Below are 20,586 nucleotides of genomic sequence, written 5' to 3'. Positions count from 1 at the left end.
AGTGTTGTGAAATCAGTTGAGAGGATTGTGGCCAGCAACTTAAAAAATGAAATAAAATACAATAAATACAATAGAAAATATCAGGATACATGCACATGGCAAGAATAAGCATTGTCCCCATGACACTTGTTTCAGCTATCTCACAATATAAAATGTTTCTTGCTGTGGTTCACTGAACTCCTAGACAAAAGAACATTGTTTAAGACATGAGTCAGCACTCATACAGCAAAGTCATAAAGGCTGCCTGCTGTGTGCCAGGCACTATGCTAGGCACAAGAGACCCAATAATGAATAATACAGGCCCTAGTCTCAATCCATCTTCTGGTTGGGAAGCCAATAAGCAAACCAACAGTTGCAAGACTGAGAGAGTATGTAGGAGGCTATAAAGCCCTGAAATGAAAATGGGTATCTGGGAGGGTTTCCCAGAAGAGGTGAGGCAGTCAGAGCTCTTAGCAAGAAATGACAGTTACTAGGTTCTAGTATCTCCTCCATCCTATAGATAGGAAAGAAACTATGGTAAAGTGTCAAGAGTTCTAGTCGTAAAGTCTAAAGACAACATTTAGTCCTGCCTCCTCTTCTGAACAAGCTGTGAGACCTTAGGTGAGTCCATTAACCTTTCCAGACCCTGTTTTCTCATCTACAAAATGGGCATATCTGCTCTGTCAACCCCAGAGGAAAGATCAAATGAGACAAATTAATGTATGTGAAAGTACTTCGTAAACTATAAATGGAGGATTGCCTCTACGGATGATGAAATGGAAGTGTAGAGTGGTAATGTGTCCTGCGCAACACTACAGAGCAGTGGGGAGCAAGTTCCCCTGAATCCTCAGCCCTTGGCTCCTGCCTGCACTCTCATTGCAACTGAGCTACCTCACAAGAGGGAGGGGGCAGGACCCAAAGGTCCCCTTAGCAACCTGACTATTGAAGATCTATCTTAAGCATTCTATTGTTTTAATGATCTTTTGATAATGACGAGAGATAAATATGTGAGAACTCCTCCCTCTTGCCTTCTGTCAATGAATTGGGATCTACCCAAATTCAGTGTTTAAAGTTATATAAGCATCATTCAGATCTTCTGTAACAGCTACTCTCATTTTGGAAAATACAGCATTTCCATTAAAATAGTGTTATATAAAAAGGTTTGGTGTATATATGTGTGGGAACAGAAGGAACGGAAGGAACGGACACCCATGAGCACTGTTAAGGCACACAGGTATGTACACATACAACCTCACCTGTCTTCATGAAGGAGGATGGGGAACAGGTGTTTGATAGCACCTGGCAAGTTAAGATGTGACCTACTTCTCCTCCAACCGCCAGTGAAACCTAGTGCATGTTGGGCAAGGGGACTGTAGCAGGAAAGCCATCAGCGGCCTCAACACCCCCATCCTTCTGCCAAGGACCAGAGAAGACGTGACCTTTCTGGAAGCTTCTTCCTTGGGAGGGTGAGTTCCATTGAATCATAGAATATTAGGGTTGCAATTAGCTCAGAAATCACACAGCACAATCTCACTCTACATCATTCTTGCCAGTCTTGACTTGAACGGCTCCCCTCCTCCCAAGGCAGTCTGTCACCGGTGGATAGATGTAGCTCATTGGAAAAGACCTGATATTGAGCTGAAATCTGCCCTTCTAGAGCTCTCATTTATTGGGAACAAGTGAATATCTTTCACCTAGTCTTAAGCAGGCTTATAGGAGTCCTGCAGCCACAGCCAGCAGAGGGTGCCTGGGGCCTAAGAGCAAAGAGGGAGGCCAGCAAGAGTCCAAAGGGCTGAAGCTCTTCCCCTAAGAGACCTCCACCTATCTTTAACTGAAGCTGGTACTATGGGGGAAAAGGGAGTGAAGGGAGCCCGGGCTGGGAGGAGAGGGAGAAGGGAGGAAGCCCTGAATGGAAGCGGTTTTAAGCAAAGCCCTGCACCTCTTATCTCATTTGAAGTATGGGGTCAGATATCACGAGGTCAGTTCCAGCTCTGATATTCTGGAGTCCTGTCCTGCGTCCGCCTCCACACACATCCCTTTCAGGATTCGATGGTTGTGCTCTTTTATGTGAAATAGCGGGTCCACGATTCGAGAGCCAAGCAGAAAGTAAGAGAACTGCCCCGGGTCCTCTCATCTTGGCCCGACTTGGGTTAGGCTTCGTGGCTTGCCCTAGTAACCCCAGCAGAGAAACACAAACGGGAACAACCCAGCACCGAGTAGGGAAACGTGAGCTTTGGAGTGTCCTTTTAAGTAGTTGGGAAGGGGGTGTGGTCGAGGAGACTGGGAGGCTGCCACCGGGCGAAGGGGGAGTGGCCCGGAGGCGGGGCCGTAGCGACTGGAATGTTGTTGGGTCCTCGCACCGCATAGTAAGGAGGGGCCACGCCCCTTTTCTCTAAGAAGGCCAATCGGAGCGCCGGAGCGGTTTCAAGTCTCCCCTGCCAGCCTGCCCGCCCGCCACCCCACCCCCCTCGGGGATTCGCTTTTTCAGTAACAAAATAGCAAAGCTCTGGATCTTCCCAAGCCCCGGCCGCTCGCTGGTGGAGGGTGCCGTGGCCTGGGACGGTGCTCCGCAACGGGAGGCGCCGGCGGGCCTTGGAGAGGTCGGGTCCTGAGCCGGGAGGCGCGCGGGGGTGGGCGCTGCAGCCGCGGGTTGTTTATCTGGAGTACGGAGGGGAGGGGGGAGCCTGGAAACCGCCCCGTGTCCCATTTCCTCCTCTTGTTTTCGCTCCGGATTCTCCATGTTGGACCCAAACTGAGGAGCCCGGAGCTGCCGCCGGGGGATCGGGGCCGGGGGCACCCGGGGGAGCTGCTGCCCGGGCCTCCCGCTCTCCGTATAGGCTGCCTCCCTTCCGGGCCCAGGGAGGGAACGAGAGCAGGGATGTGAACAGCTGTGGGAGTCCGAGTCTCGGGAGCCGGAGACGGAGCGGGCCCCCGCCCAGGCCCCCCAGCCCAGCCCAGCCCGCGCGCCCGCCCGTCCTCCCGCCCAGCCAGCCCGGGCCCGCGGGACTGTTAGATGGAACACGGCTCCATCATCACCCAGGCGCGGAGGGAAGACGCCCTGGTGCTCACCAAGCAAGGTAGGGGCAGCAACTTCCAAAAACTTTGCGCCGCCCCCGGGCGGGGAGGGGGCTAATACAGCCCCGAACCCAAATCGAGGGCCCTGATCTCCCCGGCTTAGAGCGGACGATTCCGACCTAGTCCATCCGCCCTCGTGTGTGGGTCCGCACCCAGACCCGCGTGAGGGCTGCGCGGGGCCCGGGTTCTTGGCGCCCGAGGGGGAGGGGCGTCATCGGCGCAGCTGTCACCCCGTCCTGCACCCCTCCCCCTCGAGAAGAGAGACTGAGGATTAGGCGCTGGAAGCAAGAGTCCACTGAGTCCTATCCTCTAGAGTTGGGGGGGTGGGGTCGTCACTTTCTCGCACCACGATGCCCAGCTGCCCCAGAACCGTGGGGAGAGGGTTACGGATATGCACGGAGGGGTCTCCAGCTGGAATGGAGCCGGGACTGGAGTCCAGCACTTCCTGCCCCCCACCCTCCAAGCCCGAGGTCGCTCAAGCAGCGGGCGGTGACGGCGTCCGGCGGGACTTGGGACCAAGTTCACCGCCCGGAGGCGGGGGCGGCCGCCGTGGGGGAGGGGCCGAGCTCTGGCAGACCCGACCTGGCCCTCTTGCGGCCCTACGCTGAGCCTGGGACCTCGGCGGCTTGGGACTGTTACCCCGCCGCCTTCTGCCGCTTTCGCTGAGCAAACCAGCCCGACCCCAAGGCCCAGCCGGAGCTCCTCCCTGCCCCGGTGTGCTTCCCCGGGGCCACCGCTGCTCACAGAGCCGCGTTTGTTTAGCCTGGGAGCCGTGTCCCTGGTTACATAATTCGCAGAATGGCATCAGACCCCGAGTGTTTCTGAATCGCGCAACAAAAAGTGCGAGTTCTCCGTGGGCAGCGGCTCGCGGCCCCCGCCTTCTTAAGGGTCAGATGGAGACGCTAAGTGGGGTGACGGGCCCTCCTTGGGGTGGGCTTGGGCATCAGAGCGGGACGAAGCCGAGGCCTTTCTTGGGGCGGAGGAAAGGTTGGAGCCCGAGGGTAGGAATCTCTCTGAGTTTGGTCGCCGTGGAGGCCCCGAAACTACCCCTCCCCCACGTTCCTCTTCAAGCCTTGAGGAATGTCTAAAATAACGGACAGAATTTCCAAGGGGAGTAAGGACTAGCGTCTTTTTTTCTGGAGAACTTCCCGGACTGTGGCCACCTGGCTCTGAGGCTGGAGAGACCATATTCCGAGCGTTTATGCCCTTAGGTGGGCCCCCTCAGAGCTACCCGTGAAGGGCTAGTTCTGCAGTTTAGCACGTTGAAGCCGAGAGCCTGGTGGGGGGCCATCTGCGGGGCCTCGGTGTTGCCCCACATTCCCTTGTTTGGCAACATTAGTCAGCAGATCAATTATTCCTGGGGTTCACGGTCCCAAGGAGCACCCCCAACTTGCCTAGGGGCAAAGAAGCTGGGCTGCTGGCGTCAGCCTTTCCCTGATTCCCAGGGTGGAAGGGGTAGGGAGCAGTGTATGCTTTCTGCATCACTGGCCCTTTTAATAAGCCTGCCCTGAGGAAGGGGATAGCCTTGCCTGCTCAAATCCCAACCCCTGTACCCCGTCCCTGCAAAAGCCCCTGACTCCCTGCTCCCCTGGCTACATCACTAGCCAGGCTTTGTGACCCAGGCTGCAATTTCACCCCTGTGCTGGCTACTTAGCTGAGGGTTGAAGAGGGTAGCTTTACTGTTGATAGCTTTATTACTGATTTGCACTCTTCCCAACCCCACTCCAGGAAAAGACTCTTAAGAGCTAGCCAGAGCTGAAGAAATTGGGGTGTAGAAGGATTCCAGAGGGGGCAGCCTTGATGAAAAAGGGGAAAAACAATCCTCTGCTTCCCCACTCAGGTCCTTCTGTCCTGAAGGGGTTCAGGAGGGTGCCTTCTGGGTGAGAGCAGCACATCAGGAGTGAGGGAATGTTGTACTGCTGAAGGGGCACGTTACAAATCTGAGCTAGATGGTTTATCCACCAGGGCAAGGCAGGGAAAAGGATAGATGACAGCAGAAAGCAAAGCATCTGGCTTCATGACAGCGTTCAGTTGTTGATGCTGGTTGGATTTTCTTGGAGTTAACGTTTTTCATTTCCTTTTTTTGTGTGGTTTGTCCTTCAGGCTTATCCCTGGTGGAATCTGAATTCTTAAGCCAGCAGCCATGGGTGTCTCTTTCTCCCCATGTAATTTGATTACATTCCAGAGAAGGCATACTTTCTTCCAGGGCGGCTTAGGCACCCAGCAACCAGCAAGTCAACTTTCTGAGTCTCCCTTATCATTTGCAAGCAAATCCTGCATTTTTAAGGGGGAAAAAAAAGTGAGGGTGGGGAGCAAGTGTTTTAATTAGCTCCTTCAGGAGTTCCTTGCCCTCCTCCTCCTCCACAGCACCCCATCTCTAGGCCTTCCTCCCTTTGGATAAAGAGGAAGGAGTGCAAGGCAGTTTATAAATAAATAAGTCTCTAGAAAACAAATTGCCCCTAGTTTGAGTGTTTTTGTAGTGAAGTTTTTGCCATTGCTGGTTTTTTTTTTTCTTTTTTAGCATTCTCTTCTCCGCTTTAAGGTTGGCTGTCTGTTGATGATTCAAAAGTAATTACAGTAGAGGAAAGTTGCTGAAAACATTGATGATAAAAGGACCAAAATTGGATCATCTTCGCAGACAGATGGGTGAAATGGCTTTCTTGTACAGCAAGGGCAAGGTTGTATGTAATATCAAAAGTAAAAAAGAAAAGATAATAGTTTGGCCAAAGCCAAATAGCAGAATGGCTGTTTATTGCAGCACCAGATGAGGGTGTCACCCCATTGTCCTTTGGGGGAATAGGGATTTTTTTTGTTTTCCATAAGACTTGACGCCCCTTTTTTTTCAGGTAGAGGGTGATGATGCCTTCTCAGATATGGAACAGAACAGGTTCTGACCATCCCTCAGAATTAGGATGGTGGCAAGTTTTTCTACCTCTTGCTTTCTCCCCATGAGGTAGAAATTTTGCCTTATTCTCATGAAAAAGCTCAGACGCATTTTCATTATAGTTGTAGCTAGGCCCTTTACTTGAAAAAGCTTTGAGTCCTGTTGGGGCTTTCTTCCTTAGCTTGCTCTATGTGGGTCTATGGTGTCTGTTCATAGCTGGCTCCTCCTGCTCCACAGGTTCCTCTCCCTCTCTGCCCAGTCTGGGTCTTGGCCTCTTTGTGGCTCCTGAGGCGCTCACCCCTCTGTCTCCTTTGGCTTTGCCCCTCCCCCCATCTGGGAGTTGGGTAGGGGCCTGTGTGGTGACTTGAGCTTGTGTGTGCTCAAGGGAGTGCTGCTAACTCAGCAACAGTTTGAAATGCCTAACATCCCGGGGCGGGGAGTTTGCAGTTCTGCTGCTAAGTTTGACTTACAGAGCTTTCAACTGAGCAGGACTTGAGAATTGTGAAAAACTTCTCCAGAGGTGGCAGAAGCGATGTTGGAAACCGGGTGATAGAGAGATCCCCTTTCATCCTCTCTGTAGGACCTTTGAATCCCTTACGATCTTGGACTTTGTTAAAATGGTAAAGTTACATTTCTAGCCAATGTCAATTGATGCTCCCAGCATTTCTGTGGAGAATTCATTAATAGAAGTGTTTGTAACTAAGTATGGGAAAGGAAGACTACATAATTGCATACAAATTTTATACAAATGTATATTCCTTTATCGTTCTCAACTTTCTACCTGCCAGCTTTTGGGTAATTTAGGGTATTGTCTTTTATTCTCATCTTGAGATGGGTTGTGGGGAGGCAACGGGTAGCAGTTACAATGTTCTTTGTTAGTTCAAAGAATTCTTCCAGGAGCAAAATTGGTTGCTTCAGGCCTGGGTGCAAATCCCTGCTTTTCCTATTCACAATAAGACTCTACAGATCTGAGTGTTCTCAGTGACTTGACTGTAAAATAGGAATATTGTTATCTTACTTCCATAATGCCTGGTTCTTAGTAGGTGATTTATAATGTTAAGGTCCTTCTTTTTTACACAGCTAAATTTGACTTACAGAGCTTTCAACTGAGCAGGACTTGAAAATTATGAAAAACTTCTCCAGAGATGGCAGAAGTGATGTTGTTCCTGTCTCCTTCCTTCTCAACTATAGGGATCTTATGGAAACTGGGTGATAGAGAGGTCCCCTTTCATCCTCTCTGTAGGACCTTTGAATCCCTTACGATCTTGGACTTTGTTAAAATGGTAAAGTTACATTTCTAGCCAGTGTAAACCACTACTAGCCAATGTAAGCCACTACTAGTAGACCACTACTACTCGATGCCTCCTCTATTCCCCCAGGACTCAGTGCAAACAGCTCGCAGCCATGTCAGGTTTTATTGTTAAAGACAGGGGGACACTGGGCTTTCTGGAAGGATCAGCCTCGAGACTTGCAAACAGCCTTGCTGTACAGACCCTTTCATTGTACCAATGTGACTTGGGGTGGGATTTTATCGCACTAATGTGAGTAGCGTGTACCTTGGGGCTTTTGTAGTTTTATCTGGCACCTGGGTATGGAGTGGGAGGAGGCCAGGGAGCCATGCACATCCTGTGAAGAGTCTCTGAAGTCTAAACTTTCTTGAGCAGTTGCTGGCCTCTCAGAAATGAATATAATGAAGATTTGATGGAACTAAGATGCATTCTCTTACTGTCTGCATTTGGTTTAAGTGTTTATGAACCCAGTGAGATTCAGATTTCTTTTAGGAAATTCTAGTAACAAGGAGAGAAAAACAAACGGGTTTTGAAGAGAAATAAATGTTCTTAAGCTGTGTCTCTGCTGCTGTGGTTTTGGGGTACGACATTGAGAAAGCACAAAAGCAGCATTAAACTGATTTTCATCCTGTCTCAGGCCATCCAGCTGTGACAGCACAGAATTAACTCACTTGTCTTGGAGACATGGGATTGGGTGTGGCCCTGACACAATTCCCTCTCTCTTCTGAAATAGAAGACTAGTTCCCTACTGGGATGCAGATGAGCTCATTAACATGCAAATCTTATGAAGAAACTAGTGGAAATCAAAGTGGAGAAGTTGACTTAGAACTGGACCCCTCTCTGGACCAGAAGTCAACTGGCACAGAGTTTCTTTGTCCAGCAAAGTGCCCAGCCCTTTAGGTCTGAGTGTGCCTGTACCAGGTCTGTACCTACAGAATGGGAACTCCAGTGAGCAGGCAGCTTCCTCCTAGGCAGGAGGTGCACACGTCCTGTTCTACTTACCAGCCTTAACCTGACCTCTGAGTGGACTTCCTGACAGTTCATTTCTTTTCCCAGGTGTTCCTAGTCCCCCAACCCCATCAGACTTTGCTTATTTTTATTCAATACCTTCTTTTATCTCTTGACATATGAGTAGCTTTTGCATCCTGTAGAATTTTCTGTTTCCCAACTGCACTGTTCTTGGGGAACAAATGTAGCGCCAACCCCAGTGAGAACCAAGCAGATCCATGGGAAAGGTCAAAATGTGTAACGTGGGCCTATAGAAGCATTTCCCAGGATGGTGGATCCCAGCTCTTCTATTTCCATAGCAGAATGGGGCTCGGGCCCCTCTTTCACAGGAATAGGGGTCTGCAGGAAGAGACTGCAGGCTTGGGTATTTTGACTCAATAAAGTAGAGCAAGTGCCTCTAGAAAAGAAAACCATACCATGGGACACAAATCCTCAGAGAGTTGCAGAGATACTGAGCCAGTGAGATGTGGGGAAAGAGGCCAAGAGGACTCGGGCTGAATCACCCTCAGTCCTGGAAGGGTTAGTCAAGGACCACTGGCAATCTTTAGACATTGGTTCTTAGCCAAGGACACAATCAGAATCTCCTGTGACACTTACTAAAAATACAGACCTCACCTGGGCCCTACTGAAGCAGCGCATAAGCAGGTGGGCCGGGTGTGTGCGTGTTCCAAATGTTCCCTGTGATTCTGACAGGTGTCCCTGGAGAAGAGCCAGCTAAGCACAGCAGTGGCCCCAACTGCCTGTTTAGCCCTGAGCAGGAAGAGTCCCCTGGAGGAATCCACTTTTGCTGTTTGTTAAAGGTCCTTTGGCTCCTAGAAGGGAGTCTTAAAATTTTTCTTGGTATGAATGGACAGAGTAATGATCCTCACTTACAAAGTAATGATCACAGATTCATGGGCCAAGCACTGTTCCTAGCATTTTATATCAGCATCTCACTTAATGCTCACAATGCCCTTGTGAGATTATCCCCCACTTGACAGATAAGAAAAACCTCCACTGAGAGAGCTGAAGCATCTTGTCCAAGTGAATGTGGCTGGTTAGTACAGCCAGGACTCAGGCTCCAGAGCCAAGCCTTAACCGTGACCCACAATGCCTCACATTGGCATTGCGCAGTCTACTTAGAGTGCCTTTGAGTTCAAGCTTCAGGTGAGCTGAAGTCACCTTGTAAGGGCGTAGACCTTTCCCAGTTGACCTGTGAGGAAACTGAACCACAAAGAAGTTGTACCATGAAGCTATTCGAGAGGCTGAAGTGGGGCCAGAGCCAGGTGCCGACTTAGAGTTCAGTGCTCTCCAGGTAGACATGTCTATGCTGGTTGGCTAATTCCAGATGAAGCTTAGGGGTGTGGGAAGAACAGATGAGTGTCCCTAGAGGTGGACAGACTCTCTCCCTGGCAGTCCTACCTTGGCTGACTCCTTCCAGTCCTCTTGCAGAGGCCAGCCATGAGAGGAAGGAAGGAAGGAACTGGTTGGCCAGTCTCAATTAGTGTGTGTGTGTGTGTGTGTGTGTGTGTGTGTGTGTGTGTGTGTAAAGAGACTGTGACTGGTTTTTGTGGAGTACCGGAAAGGCCATTTCCTGGGGTTAGCCCTGCTGCTACCTCTGTGTGACCTCTGGAATAAGACGAAATCTCTGGTCTCTTTCAGTGTACACATTTCGAGATTGAGACTGAGATATGGCTATGAGAGTGCTTTGTTCTTAATGACTAAGCAGGTGACACTTACTGAATGGGCCAGAACATACCCTAAGCTCCTTGTAACTTTCTTAGCTCTGTGAAATAGGAAATGTTAGTCTTTCCATTTTAAAGATGAAGAAACTGAGGCCCAAGGCCACACACCTTATATGTGGCAGAGCCAGGATTTAAAGCCAAGTCCACAGTCTTTTATAATCACTCTGTTGTTCACTGGTCAGAGGAGAGATGGTTGAGGGTCCCTTGCTTTGTCCTGTGCCCTTGCTCCTCTTTCTCCATTTCACACTCATGCATGTATGTATAACCTAAAGCAGGCTTCCATAGCTGGAGGGAAAAGAGGCACTGGATTCTTGAGTATTCCACCAAATCCAAGCATTCCAGGAATCGGGGGCAGAGAGCCGAGGCAGGGGCTGAAACAGCTACCAAGAGGGTATTTGTGTTCTGCTTGGCAGTTTTCTCTCAACCTCCCAGCCTCCCAGCCTCCCAGCCTCCCACAGGGGCCTGCTCAGTACCTCCCTAAGGAGTGTGGGAGGCTCCAGGTGGGCAGCTATGGCTTCCAGTCCCCCAAGATGACATCTCTGCCCTAGCTGGCATTGCGTGGGGCACAAGGCAGCCTGCCGAGGCTGTGGGCCATCCTGTCATTTCCTGACATCCACCAAGAGCCCTCTGGCATGGAGCTGAGACTGTGCCTGCTGCTGACACACCTGCGAGGAAATGTTTCCTCCATCTTTAGTCCATCTGTTGCTGCTTCTGGGAACCCCACCCCTACTCCAGCATGTTTTTAAAGTATGATAGAATTGTCTAGGAGGGTGTTTGGGCAATAACTCTTTTAAGGCTGATTCTGAAATTGATAGAGTATCTTGATCATGTTTTAAAAACTGTTAGGAATCCCTTGCTCCCCAAACTGGGTCCTTCTTGAGGGAAAGTCCTTAAAGTTGAAACACTATGTTGAAATCCATGATTAGGTTGCTAAAGGGGGCAAGGAAAAAGGAGGCAAGGTAGCCAGTGACCTGTGACTCCCATCCTCACCTCAGTAACAGGTGGCATTAAGGACTTAAAACTGAAAGAAGTTATTCTTTCTTAGAGAGATGCAGGGAGCTATCCTGCCCAGAGAAGGGGAACTAATTGAGACTTCTGCGTGGGTAGGACTGCCTGGCCCGGATGCTGGCCTCAGGGAAGGCACTAGTGTAGAACATGCTGGCGTAAGCCAAACAGTGTGGCTGGAACTACTTTTTTAAAAATCCATGCTGTTCTTGCTCACTCTCTGTGCATGTGGTTCACCATGGCTTGATGTACTAGGATGTAATCCTTTTTCCCATATAAATCCTTTTTGGTGAAAAGAAAGGTCCATGCCGTCAGAGTCACAGCTGCTCTTCGGAACTTTGGGAACTGATACTGAGCTGGGTGAGGCCCTGCCTGCCTTGTTGCCTGAAAAGAACAGTGTCAGCATTTGGGCGTTGTGGAAACTGGTACACCCTCCCCATTATTTCCAGGCTTTTCTGTGTGTGGAATGTCTAGGTATCTCTCACCCTCTTGTTCCCCTGCTGACTCACCTGCTGGTCCAAGAGCCCTTCCGTTCACCTGGCACTATAGGGCCTGTCCGTAGCCAAAGCACAGATGCCCCTTGCTGAGGACCTGGGAGGACTCCTCTCCATGGAAAGCTCCAGTCAGATATGTCTTGGCTGCAGGGTCCAGGCAGCTGGCCAAGAAGGGCCGGAAATGCTCCAAATACTCTCCTTCCTCCAATAGCTAAGGGGAGGGAGGCCCCCTCAGAGAGGCCATTTTATAGTGATAGTCAAACTAAATATTTTACTGTGAGTGGATGGGAGATGGTGGAGAAGAAAATTCTTCTGAGGAATGAACCAAGAAAGCATCGTACGTGAATGGGCTTGTTAAAATCCGATAGCCTGAGAACTTCTGCTGAATCCCAGGCGGATGTGTGAGGAGTTCCTTTGCTGGGACTCGAAGCTGTGTTGTTGGCAACGGTGATATCTGAACCTGACCTTCAGAAGAAGGTTAAAAATAGTGTTGTCCTGGCAAACCCAGTCTTCATCTGTGTGTGTGTGTGTGTGTGTGTGTGTGTGTGTGTGTGTACACGCATGCATGTTCGTGTACAAGTTTCTTAAGAGGCAGAGGCAAATAATATCCACCCTGGTGCTTCTTGGGAACAGTGGTGGTGGACATAGGGAAGAAGGAATTGTTTATCTTGAGTGGAACAGTCTCACCTGCTTTTCTTTTAGCAGAATACCAGCTGGGGAGTTTACAAGCTGGAAACCAACTTTCATAGTGGATTTGGGAGAAGATATAGGGCTTGTTTTGACTTTTTGAAACCTGCTCATGGTCAGAGTTCCTCTGGCATCTTATATCTTCTTTCTTGAGGTTCAACTACATGCCAGGGGTGGGAGGGCTTCTGATCTCCTGTTGCTGTCCTCCTGGAATGAGGCCCACAATGATGTCAAGTAGTAGTCATCTACTCTTAGGTAGTTAAAGTGAGCACAGTATTTAGCTTTAGTTTGCACAATGCATTACTGTGCAGATAGTAAGTTTTGTTTATCTTTTCAGTCAGGAGTGAGATCTTGCTGTTATCCCAAGTAATGTATGAGGAAACTGAGCCTCAAAGAGGCTGTGTGGCTGAGTCAGTAACTGGCAGAGCCTGGCCCCTGGCCCTAGTGATCCTCAAAAATGGGGGATACTTCTTGTGTTCCCCCTTCTCTTCACACACTGCCTCAGTAGAAAGCCTTGCAGCAGTGAGCTGGAGGGGTGGCCTGGCTTCCCTGTTCTCAGTCACCTGCACGCTTCTTAAGCCAGAGCCCACACGACCACCCCCGCTCCCCCCATTAGGTCCGTGCTGGTCTCTCCAACATCTAGCCCCAAGCCAGATGTTTGGAACAGGGAGAGCAGCTGGTTATGGGGCTACATGGCACCCTTTAGAATCCTGCCCTCCCTCATTGAGGAAACTGTGCAATGAATCCCTCACAGGCCTATAAATCTTCTTGTGTCCAGTGTTGTTCTCCTGGGGAGGACAGCACCCCTCCCCATCACACATAGAGAGGTGGGGGGTGGCCTGCACCTGGCTGTCAGGGACACAATGGTGAGTGCTGGCTGAAAGGAGTCTTTCGAAAGCCTCTTTGACACAAGTTTCAGATCCCACTCTGCTGTGTGTTCCCCTCACCCTTAAACCCACTGAACAAAGCAAGTCTTGCACCAAAGCTCCTAGCTTCAGCTCCTTCCCCTCCCCCATGGTCCTCTTGATCTCCCAGAGGTAACTCCCAGGCAGGGCAGGTGCAGCTCTGGAGTGTGGATGAGGCGAACCCTGGAGTGGAATCCCAGAGCCTTGTATCATTTTACCCCTTGCTCTTTTCATGGCCTGATCAAGACAACAACACAGAAGGATTGAACTTTTACCGGCCCAGCTAGAGAGGAGTAGAGCAAACTTTCTAAGAGACCTTGAGAGTTCCCTACAACCTCCCAGTTGTTGCAGGAGTAAAACGCACAGAATGCTCCTCAGCTGTTGGTGGCCCCATGGGGTAGTAGCTAAGAGCTCGGGTCTGGGTCTAAGGAGACCTGTGTTAAAATCCTGGCTCTGTTCTCCTCCTACCTATGTAACCTAGAGCAGGTTAGTTAACTTCTCTGCTCAGTTTCCATTCTGGAAAATATGAGATTCGTGCTAACAGATGGGTTTGTAGTGAGGATTAAATGAGGTAAATCACTTGCCTCAGATGCTCAGCTTCTTCAGAGACCACCTTCCTCTTCTCACATACCTGGAGCCTTTTCTGCGTCAGACTCTTCTGGACTGTTGAAAACGAGTGAGTGAAGGCTTCCATAGGTCCTGGCTCTGTAGAAGTAACAGGCCCTGGAGGCCCCTGGAGGCATTCACTCAGCCAGTCAAAGTTAACTGAGCACCTACTACCCAGAGAGCTGGCGGCTGATTAATATACCCGGCAGAGGCCATTGCAAGCCCTGTCAGGAGGCAGCCATGTTGGAGGGAGGCTAAAGAGGCCCTGATAGATTCTTAGTGGCAGTGTTTATAAACTTAAGGAGGATAGACTGCCCAAAGAAGGACTGAGGGATGTCTGGGGTATTGACCTCGCTATTAGAGGTCCCGGGTACCTTCCCCAGGACCTCTCTCTGCTCTGAGAGCCTGCCCCCAAGTTCAAGGCATTTGTGGTTTCTGAGGCCTGGGGGCTGCCTGGTCACATTGTGCTTTTGAGAAGACTCTTATCTCCTGCAGAGTCCAAACCAAGCCAAAGAGCCCCCAGCCCCACCCCACCAAGCTCCCGAAGACCAAGGCGCTTCTGCCTATTGGGCCTCCCACAGTGGTCACCAGCGAGGCCCTCTCAGTGGCCCCAGCCAGCTGCCCCTTTCACCCCCTTGCCTCTCAGGATTACTCAGCCTTCACAGCATCTGTCACTAAGATGCCGAGTGCGTTCTTGACGGCCTCTCTTTAGGAAAGGCTTGGTGCCTGGGTTCAGCTGCTGATTGTGGTTCTGCATGAAGAAACCATAAACCAAAGGAAAAGCGATAGTTCAGCTTTGGTCTTGGAGCTTTGTGTCAGCGTCTGCTTGAGTCCCTAGGCTTGGAATTGAATGTGGGCCATCCAAGCAGTTGGTGAAGCTGTCCTTCCCCTCCAGTTTCTACATAGATTATTAAGAGTAGGAAAAATCTGGACAGCAACGCAAGAGGGCAGCCACCACGGGCTCAGTAGTAAAAGTCCCTCGAAATTTCTGACTGTTGGAAGAACTCGAAGAAGGCCAGAAAGGAGTAGGAGATGATGGCACAGTTAGCTGGGTTCTAGAAGATGACGAAAACGTGACACTTACAAGATGGACAGGGATGACAATTGGGCCTCCAAGAACAACTTATGAAAACTGAATTTACAGCCTGAAAATAGAATGTGGACCTCAATACCCAGAAGCACACTCCTTTGTAAGATTTGTAACAAAAATTAATATGAACGGAGTTAATAGTTCTAATGGAATGGTGGACCCAAGAGCGATATCAGTGCTAGCAAAATGGCAGAATTCACATAGCATCAAAGTTGTCCTGCAAGAGTTTCGGCCCCTGATGATGTCTAAAGAAAATATGAAACTCCCTCAGCCGCCTGAAGAACAGTGTTACAGCAATTAATCAAAAAGAAAAACCACAGGCCCCCCTCCCCCGCATTTGATTTAAGCAGTCTTCATTTTCCACAGTAGTAAATTTTCTAGATATATCTTGTTAAGTACTAGACCTCAAAGTACTAGAAAGGAAGCTCCCATTCAAAGGCAGTTTATCTTAAGATACTGTAAATGATCCTAATTTTTTGTCCATTTGAAATATAGAAGTTGTGCTATAAAAAAAAAAAAAGGAAAAATCCAAGAAACCTCTTACCCTGCTGTCATTAAGTGCTGAGCTGTGCTCTAAAGTTTGTCTCCTTGGTACAGGGGCCTTGGGGGAGGTCTGCAGTGCACCTTTCTTCACGACAAAATCCCCACCCCTGAGAATCTTGGTTCTTCCGCCAGGGCCAAGCACTCGAGAGTGATATCCAGGTTTTTAGGCTAATTGCTGAGGAGGCCTGATTATTTTCTAAAAGGTTTCTAATGGTCATACCAGTTTCAAGGGATCTGGCCTAACCCAGGATTTTTGAGAGCTCTGGACTCACCCACTGACCAACCCTCAGGAATGCTCAGCCTGCACCTGCAGGAAGCCCGCTAGCTTTCTGTTGAGTCCGAGCTGAGTCGGTGGTCCTGGGTTGGTGCTGCCTGCCAATTAACTGACTGTTCTTCAGCAGCCATTTCCTCACCTTTAGTTCAGGGGAAGAGAGTTTTCTCTCCTCCTCTCCAGGGGCACAAGCAGCCCAACCAGTAACTCCATCGCCACTTCTGTAAGGGCCACCTCAGTGGTGCAGTGTGTGCTTTGAGGACCCAGGGTGGGATGGGGCCTCCTAGGTGGCCCCTACCTCATTGTCTTCCCTTTCGCTTCTCACAGGGAGCAACATGGAGAAAGTTGTCCTCAGTGCCACATTCTGTTTGTGTTTTTTCTCCACAAAAACAAGCATTACCAGCATTTTTTTTCCTGCACAGTAGTTTACTTTGTGCTTTAAATTGGAATGGGTTAGGTTTAATCCTTAGGCCCATCTCCTGCCCAGGCCTGGAGAGACCTGTGGCAGAGGACCATTCTGATAGTAGTCGCATGGCGCCACCTCCTGGCGCCACACAACCCTTCCTGTGTTCCCACTCGCACAACAGTTACCAGAACAGTTCATTTAAAAAGCAAAAGGAATTTGAGAAGGATACTGTATTCTTACATCCATTTCTGGTTGATCCTGTAATGCCCATATATTTTTGTATGAGTTTGGCCTTTCTGGGGCTGCCTTGCCTAGCTTCCTATTAAAATGGCTTTGTATTTCCAAAGCCCAAATTGTCAAGTCAAGACTAAGCAGATACAGTTTTGGAAGCAGGGGCATCAGCCTAGAGCCCCGTGCTGGATGTGTGTGTCCCAAGGGGTTAATCGGCCTGTGGTTTAAGATTAGGGGAGGGGGGGTATTAAAGAAAGTGGCTGGAGTTGTAGGGAGGTGACAAGGGTGTAAACGAAGACTATAACTGCCTCCTTGGGGCCGTATCTTCTGTTCTCTACTCTGCTGTATCTACTCTGGGCTCAGTTCTGCTGCCACTGAGCACCTAGAGAAGCTGACCCTGAGCAGAACTGCAGCTCCACTAACTTAAAGGGAAGGATTTAGGTTACTCCTTTGTCTGGAATGGGTAGTCTTCTGGGAATAGGTGTCAGTCAGGGAGGATTTGTGTCTTCGTGAATTAATCTTGAAGGTTCCCTCAGTGTGCTGCTGCCAGAGCAGGACAATACCTGGATTCTATACCTGGCCCCATTTTTGAGTACCCCCACCCCCATAAAATGGAGATTCTCTGCAGCTCATTTCCCAAACCAAAGAGTGGGAATTCTTGCTCTTTCTGTCTAAAGAGAAGATGTTGGAGTGTACATTTTATTGTTGACTGTATTTGGTCACTTGCCAAGCACATGCTGTGTTCCTGGTGGAGATTACAGACTAAAGGGGTTGCGGCACCAGGTTTGGGGGGCTGCCTGTGGACAGAGATGCCCTGTAGTTAATGCCTCATCATTTCTTGTGCTCTAGGCCTGGTCTCCAAGTCCTCTCCTAAGAAGCCTCGTGGACGTAACATCTTCAAGGCCCTTTTCTGCTGTTTTCATGCCCAGCATGTTGGCCAGTCAGGCTCCTCCGCTGAGCTCTCCACGTACAAGGAGGAAGCCAACACCATTGCTAAGGTAGCTGGATCAGGGCGACGTGATGCCATCCAGAAGGGGCTGCTGGTAGGGTCCCTGCATCCTTGGCAAGTGGGCACGCCACCTTGCCTGAAGTCACGAGACCTTGGGCCCAAAGGGAGCCCTTTTTCCAATGGACCCATAGTTGGTTTATCTTCTCTCTTCTTCTTGCTTCCCATTTGTGGTGTGGTCCATCCAGATGTCCCTCTGGTTTGGGAAGGCCTCTGCAGTTCAGATCCTTCCAGATTCCAGGAGCTGTTCAAGGTGCTTTACACATAATATGTGATCTGTATAGCAGCCTTGCAAGGAGAGTCACAGGATCCTCTCCCTCAGAGAGTTTACATAGCCTCTAAAGAGTTAGTGTCAGGGTTCCAACTCATCATTTTGGTTGTAAATCCTATATTTATTGTTTGTTATTCACTATGCGAAGCTACTTTCTCAGTTACTTGACTTTCAGGGAACCAATGAATTGAAACTCTTCCACACACTTAATAACTCCTTCCAGCATGCTCACCTGTACCTGTGAGAAACATCGGAAATGTGTGAGTGTCTTTGATCCTCACAGTAACCAGTAGACGTGTCTGGCATTTCAGGGGCAGGGACATCTCTGACCAAAAATCCTTCTGCCCCCAGTGCTATTGGTACTTCTTTCCAAAACACCAAGGTCTAGCTGTCCTCCTTTCTCAAAACCAGGCTAACGACGTGTACATCAATGAAAAAACCACTTCATTATTCAACAGGGGAAATGGTTCAATAAAGTATTACTAGACAGTTGACTTTTACAAAGAGTTCACAGTAACATGGAAAAGTTTTGAATTGCAACATTAAGCCAGAAAGCAGAATGCAAAACTATATGTTATGAAGAAAAAAGACTGTTAAAACAATCACGAAAGAAATACACTAAAATGCCAATTTACGTTTTTCTAAATGCTAGGATTTTAATTTTTCTTTGGAGTTTCCATTAAGAATACCTACTACTTTTTACAACCATAACAACATTTTTATTATTAGCAAAAGGCAGGGAACCCATTCTGATCTCTCTGCACTCTCTGTGGGTTTTGGGACCCGTAGGGTGGGCTCATGTTGGCTTCTGTTTTCAAGGGGCTCAATGCCCGCCCGCCCCCACCACCATGTATCCCCGCAAGGAGAGCACAGAAAATACATGTTCTCAGAGAGAAGCCTGGGTTCTAGAACTAATCAAGAGGCTTAAACCACTACAGTGAGTAGTTCTGATTTTGGTTCTTTGTCTCAGCATTACCTGCTTGAGTTCTCTGTTCTTTGGTTTGTCCAACTGAGAGGCAGTGGCCACTGAGAACAGGGACATTGTCTTCTCTACCCTTCACCAGGCCTGATGTGGAAAGGAACTTTTGGCCTTTCCTGCCCAGCTCTTACAAAAGAGGACCTTCCAGGGCACTAGGGTCTTGGGGAGACAATTATCCTCCAGGCCTGAGGCAGAAGCGGTGGGCTTTGGATGGGTCAGGGAAGGTGTTGGTGGGTCAGCGCTGACAGCCTCCTTTTCTCCCGCAGTCTGATCTGCTCCAGTGTCTCCAGTACCAGTTTTATCAGGTATGTGAATCTGACCTCATATGTGCTCAGAAGCCCAAGACCCCATGATCCCTGCTAACCAACCCATGGGGTGATGTCCTTATTCTTCAGTGTCTGGCTGGCTACCTCCCTGTCCTGAGAAGCCATTTGTCCCAGATATTTGCTGAAGGCCTACTATGTACAGGGTTTTTAGTTTTGGGATGGGGGCGAGTGGCCCTGGCTTCCATCTCCAATGTCCAAATCATTTTATAGTCCCAGTGGGAGGCCAAGGAGCCAACTCTGTCTCTTCTTTTTTCTACCTCTTGGCCTTCAAGCGGCGCCTCTCCTGGGTTGAAGTTAGGGGGTTTTTCGTCTCCTCGATGAACCCAGCTCTACCAGGAGTTCTGCTGAGGGGAACAATTGGGCTTTCTTGGTGGCAGATCTCAGCAGCCTGGCTCTGGTTTTAGATCCCGGGGACTTGCCTGCTCCCAGAGGTGACAGAACAAGATCAAGGAAGGATCTGTGTGGTCATTGACCTGGATGAAACCCTTGTGCATAGCTCTTTTAAGGTAACTCGAGCCCTTCCTATACCTGTCTTGGGCTTTCTCATGAACCTGGTGGCCTAAAGTTGATGCTGGAAGAGTGATCAGAATGAGGTGGTCAGGCCTCTAGCATTTTGGCCACACTAGCATCACAGATATCTTGAAACCGCACCAAAGAATGTTGTATACGAACCCCTCTTCCCCTCAAGCACTACCAGCTGCGCGCTAGTCACATAGCACAGAGAGCCACCAGGGCTGTGTACAGGGCAGGCCTAAACGGAAAGGGGTGAATTGGCCTTGGACCTTGCCCCTTTTCGTTTTATCAAGATGTTTGTTAACTCAAGAAGGCCCTGAAACACTCTCAGCTCAGGTAGAATTTGGGGTGGTGGTAAGTAGAGAAAACCAAAGAGGCTATTACACCTTGTACTGAGGTAAGAACTACTTAGTGGGCTGGCAGGAGGCGTCCTTCCCTCCCCCTGACAGGTGACAGTGCATTGGGCTATGGCAGGGACAGGGGTGTAGCAGTCTTCCTGTCTCCTTCCACCACTCTGACCTCATTAACTTTTCTTCTTTCCAGCCAATCAACAACGCTGACTTTATAGTGCCTGTAGAAATCGAGGGGACCACTCATCAGGTAAGCTGCCTGCCAGTTCACTCCCAGCCTAGAGGGCTCAGGGTCCTCTGCTCTTCTCTTATGTTCCATCAGTTGATCCCTTTCCTGTAACTTCAGCCTCTCCTTTTTTATTGGGACCTTTCTCACTCAAGGCTTTCTCATCTTAAAATAAATATTCAGCCCCTCATCCCCCACTAGCTGTCATCTTTTTCACCTTTTTTCTCTTTGCTGCCAAGCTGTTGGAAATTGTTATTATTTAACAATAGTAATAGCTGTCATTTATTGCTCACCCAGTGTGACCAACACTATTATACGATTAATTACATTTTCTCGAATCCCAAGTAGTTGGTTCTCTGCCTGTTCCAGGCAGGGAAACCAGTACTAGCTGTTTTCTTTCCTCTCCATGCCTACCAACTCTGTCTTGCTATGGAATTCTTTCCTCCCCAGCTCAGGCATCTCCTTTGTGACACTTTCTCCAATTCCTTTTCCCTTGGGTTCCTATACTGGATTCTGCCCCAGTAAGTGCTCAGTACATATCTGTCAAAGTAAAGAGCACTTGAATCTAAATAAGATCAAGCCCCACATAACTTTCTGAGTCCAGGGTTAAGGATCACGTGGTGTTGGTAGTGGAAAACAGTTTACTGAAAACGCTTGCTGAGAAGGCCTACCATCTGGCCTTGGAGTCAGGGACCATTAGGGACCTTGTAGCCCTTAT

At 49.3% G+C, this 20,586-nt stretch overlaps 1 protein-coding gene and 1 pseudogene across 1 annotated transcript in view; both read left to right on the top strand.

The window, feature by feature from the left end:
* The first annotated feature begins 2,675 nt into the window (after positions 1–2,675).
* Positions 2,676–20,586, top strand: part of CTDSP2 (CTD small phosphatase 2) — a 23,773-nt gene continuing 5,862 nt past the window's right edge. The window contains exons 1-5 of the mRNA XM_006908977.3: positions 2,676–3,056; positions 17,047–17,195; positions 18,720–18,758; positions 19,184–19,285; positions 19,836–19,892. Coding sequence (XP_006909039.1) covers positions 2,993–3,056; positions 17,047–17,195; positions 18,720–18,758; positions 19,184–19,285; positions 19,836–19,892 — 411 coding nt within the window. The 5' untranslated portion in view covers positions 2,676–2,992. The remainder of the gene's footprint in view (positions 3,057–17,046; positions 17,196–18,719; positions 18,759–19,183; positions 19,286–19,835; positions 19,893–20,586) is intronic.
* On the top strand, positions 9,462–15,532 carry LOC102896858 (annotated as a pseudogene).

The sequence above is a fragment of the Pteropus alecto genome, unplaced genomic scaffold (genome assembly GCF_000325575.1).
Source record: "Pteropus alecto unplaced genomic scaffold, ASM32557v1 scaffold433, whole genome shotgun sequence".
Classification (NCBI taxonomy): domain Eukaryota; kingdom Metazoa; phylum Chordata; class Mammalia; order Chiroptera; family Pteropodidae; genus Pteropus; species Pteropus alecto.
Note: the sequence above shows the minus strand (reverse complement) of the source record. Positions and strands in the feature narration are given on the sequence as shown.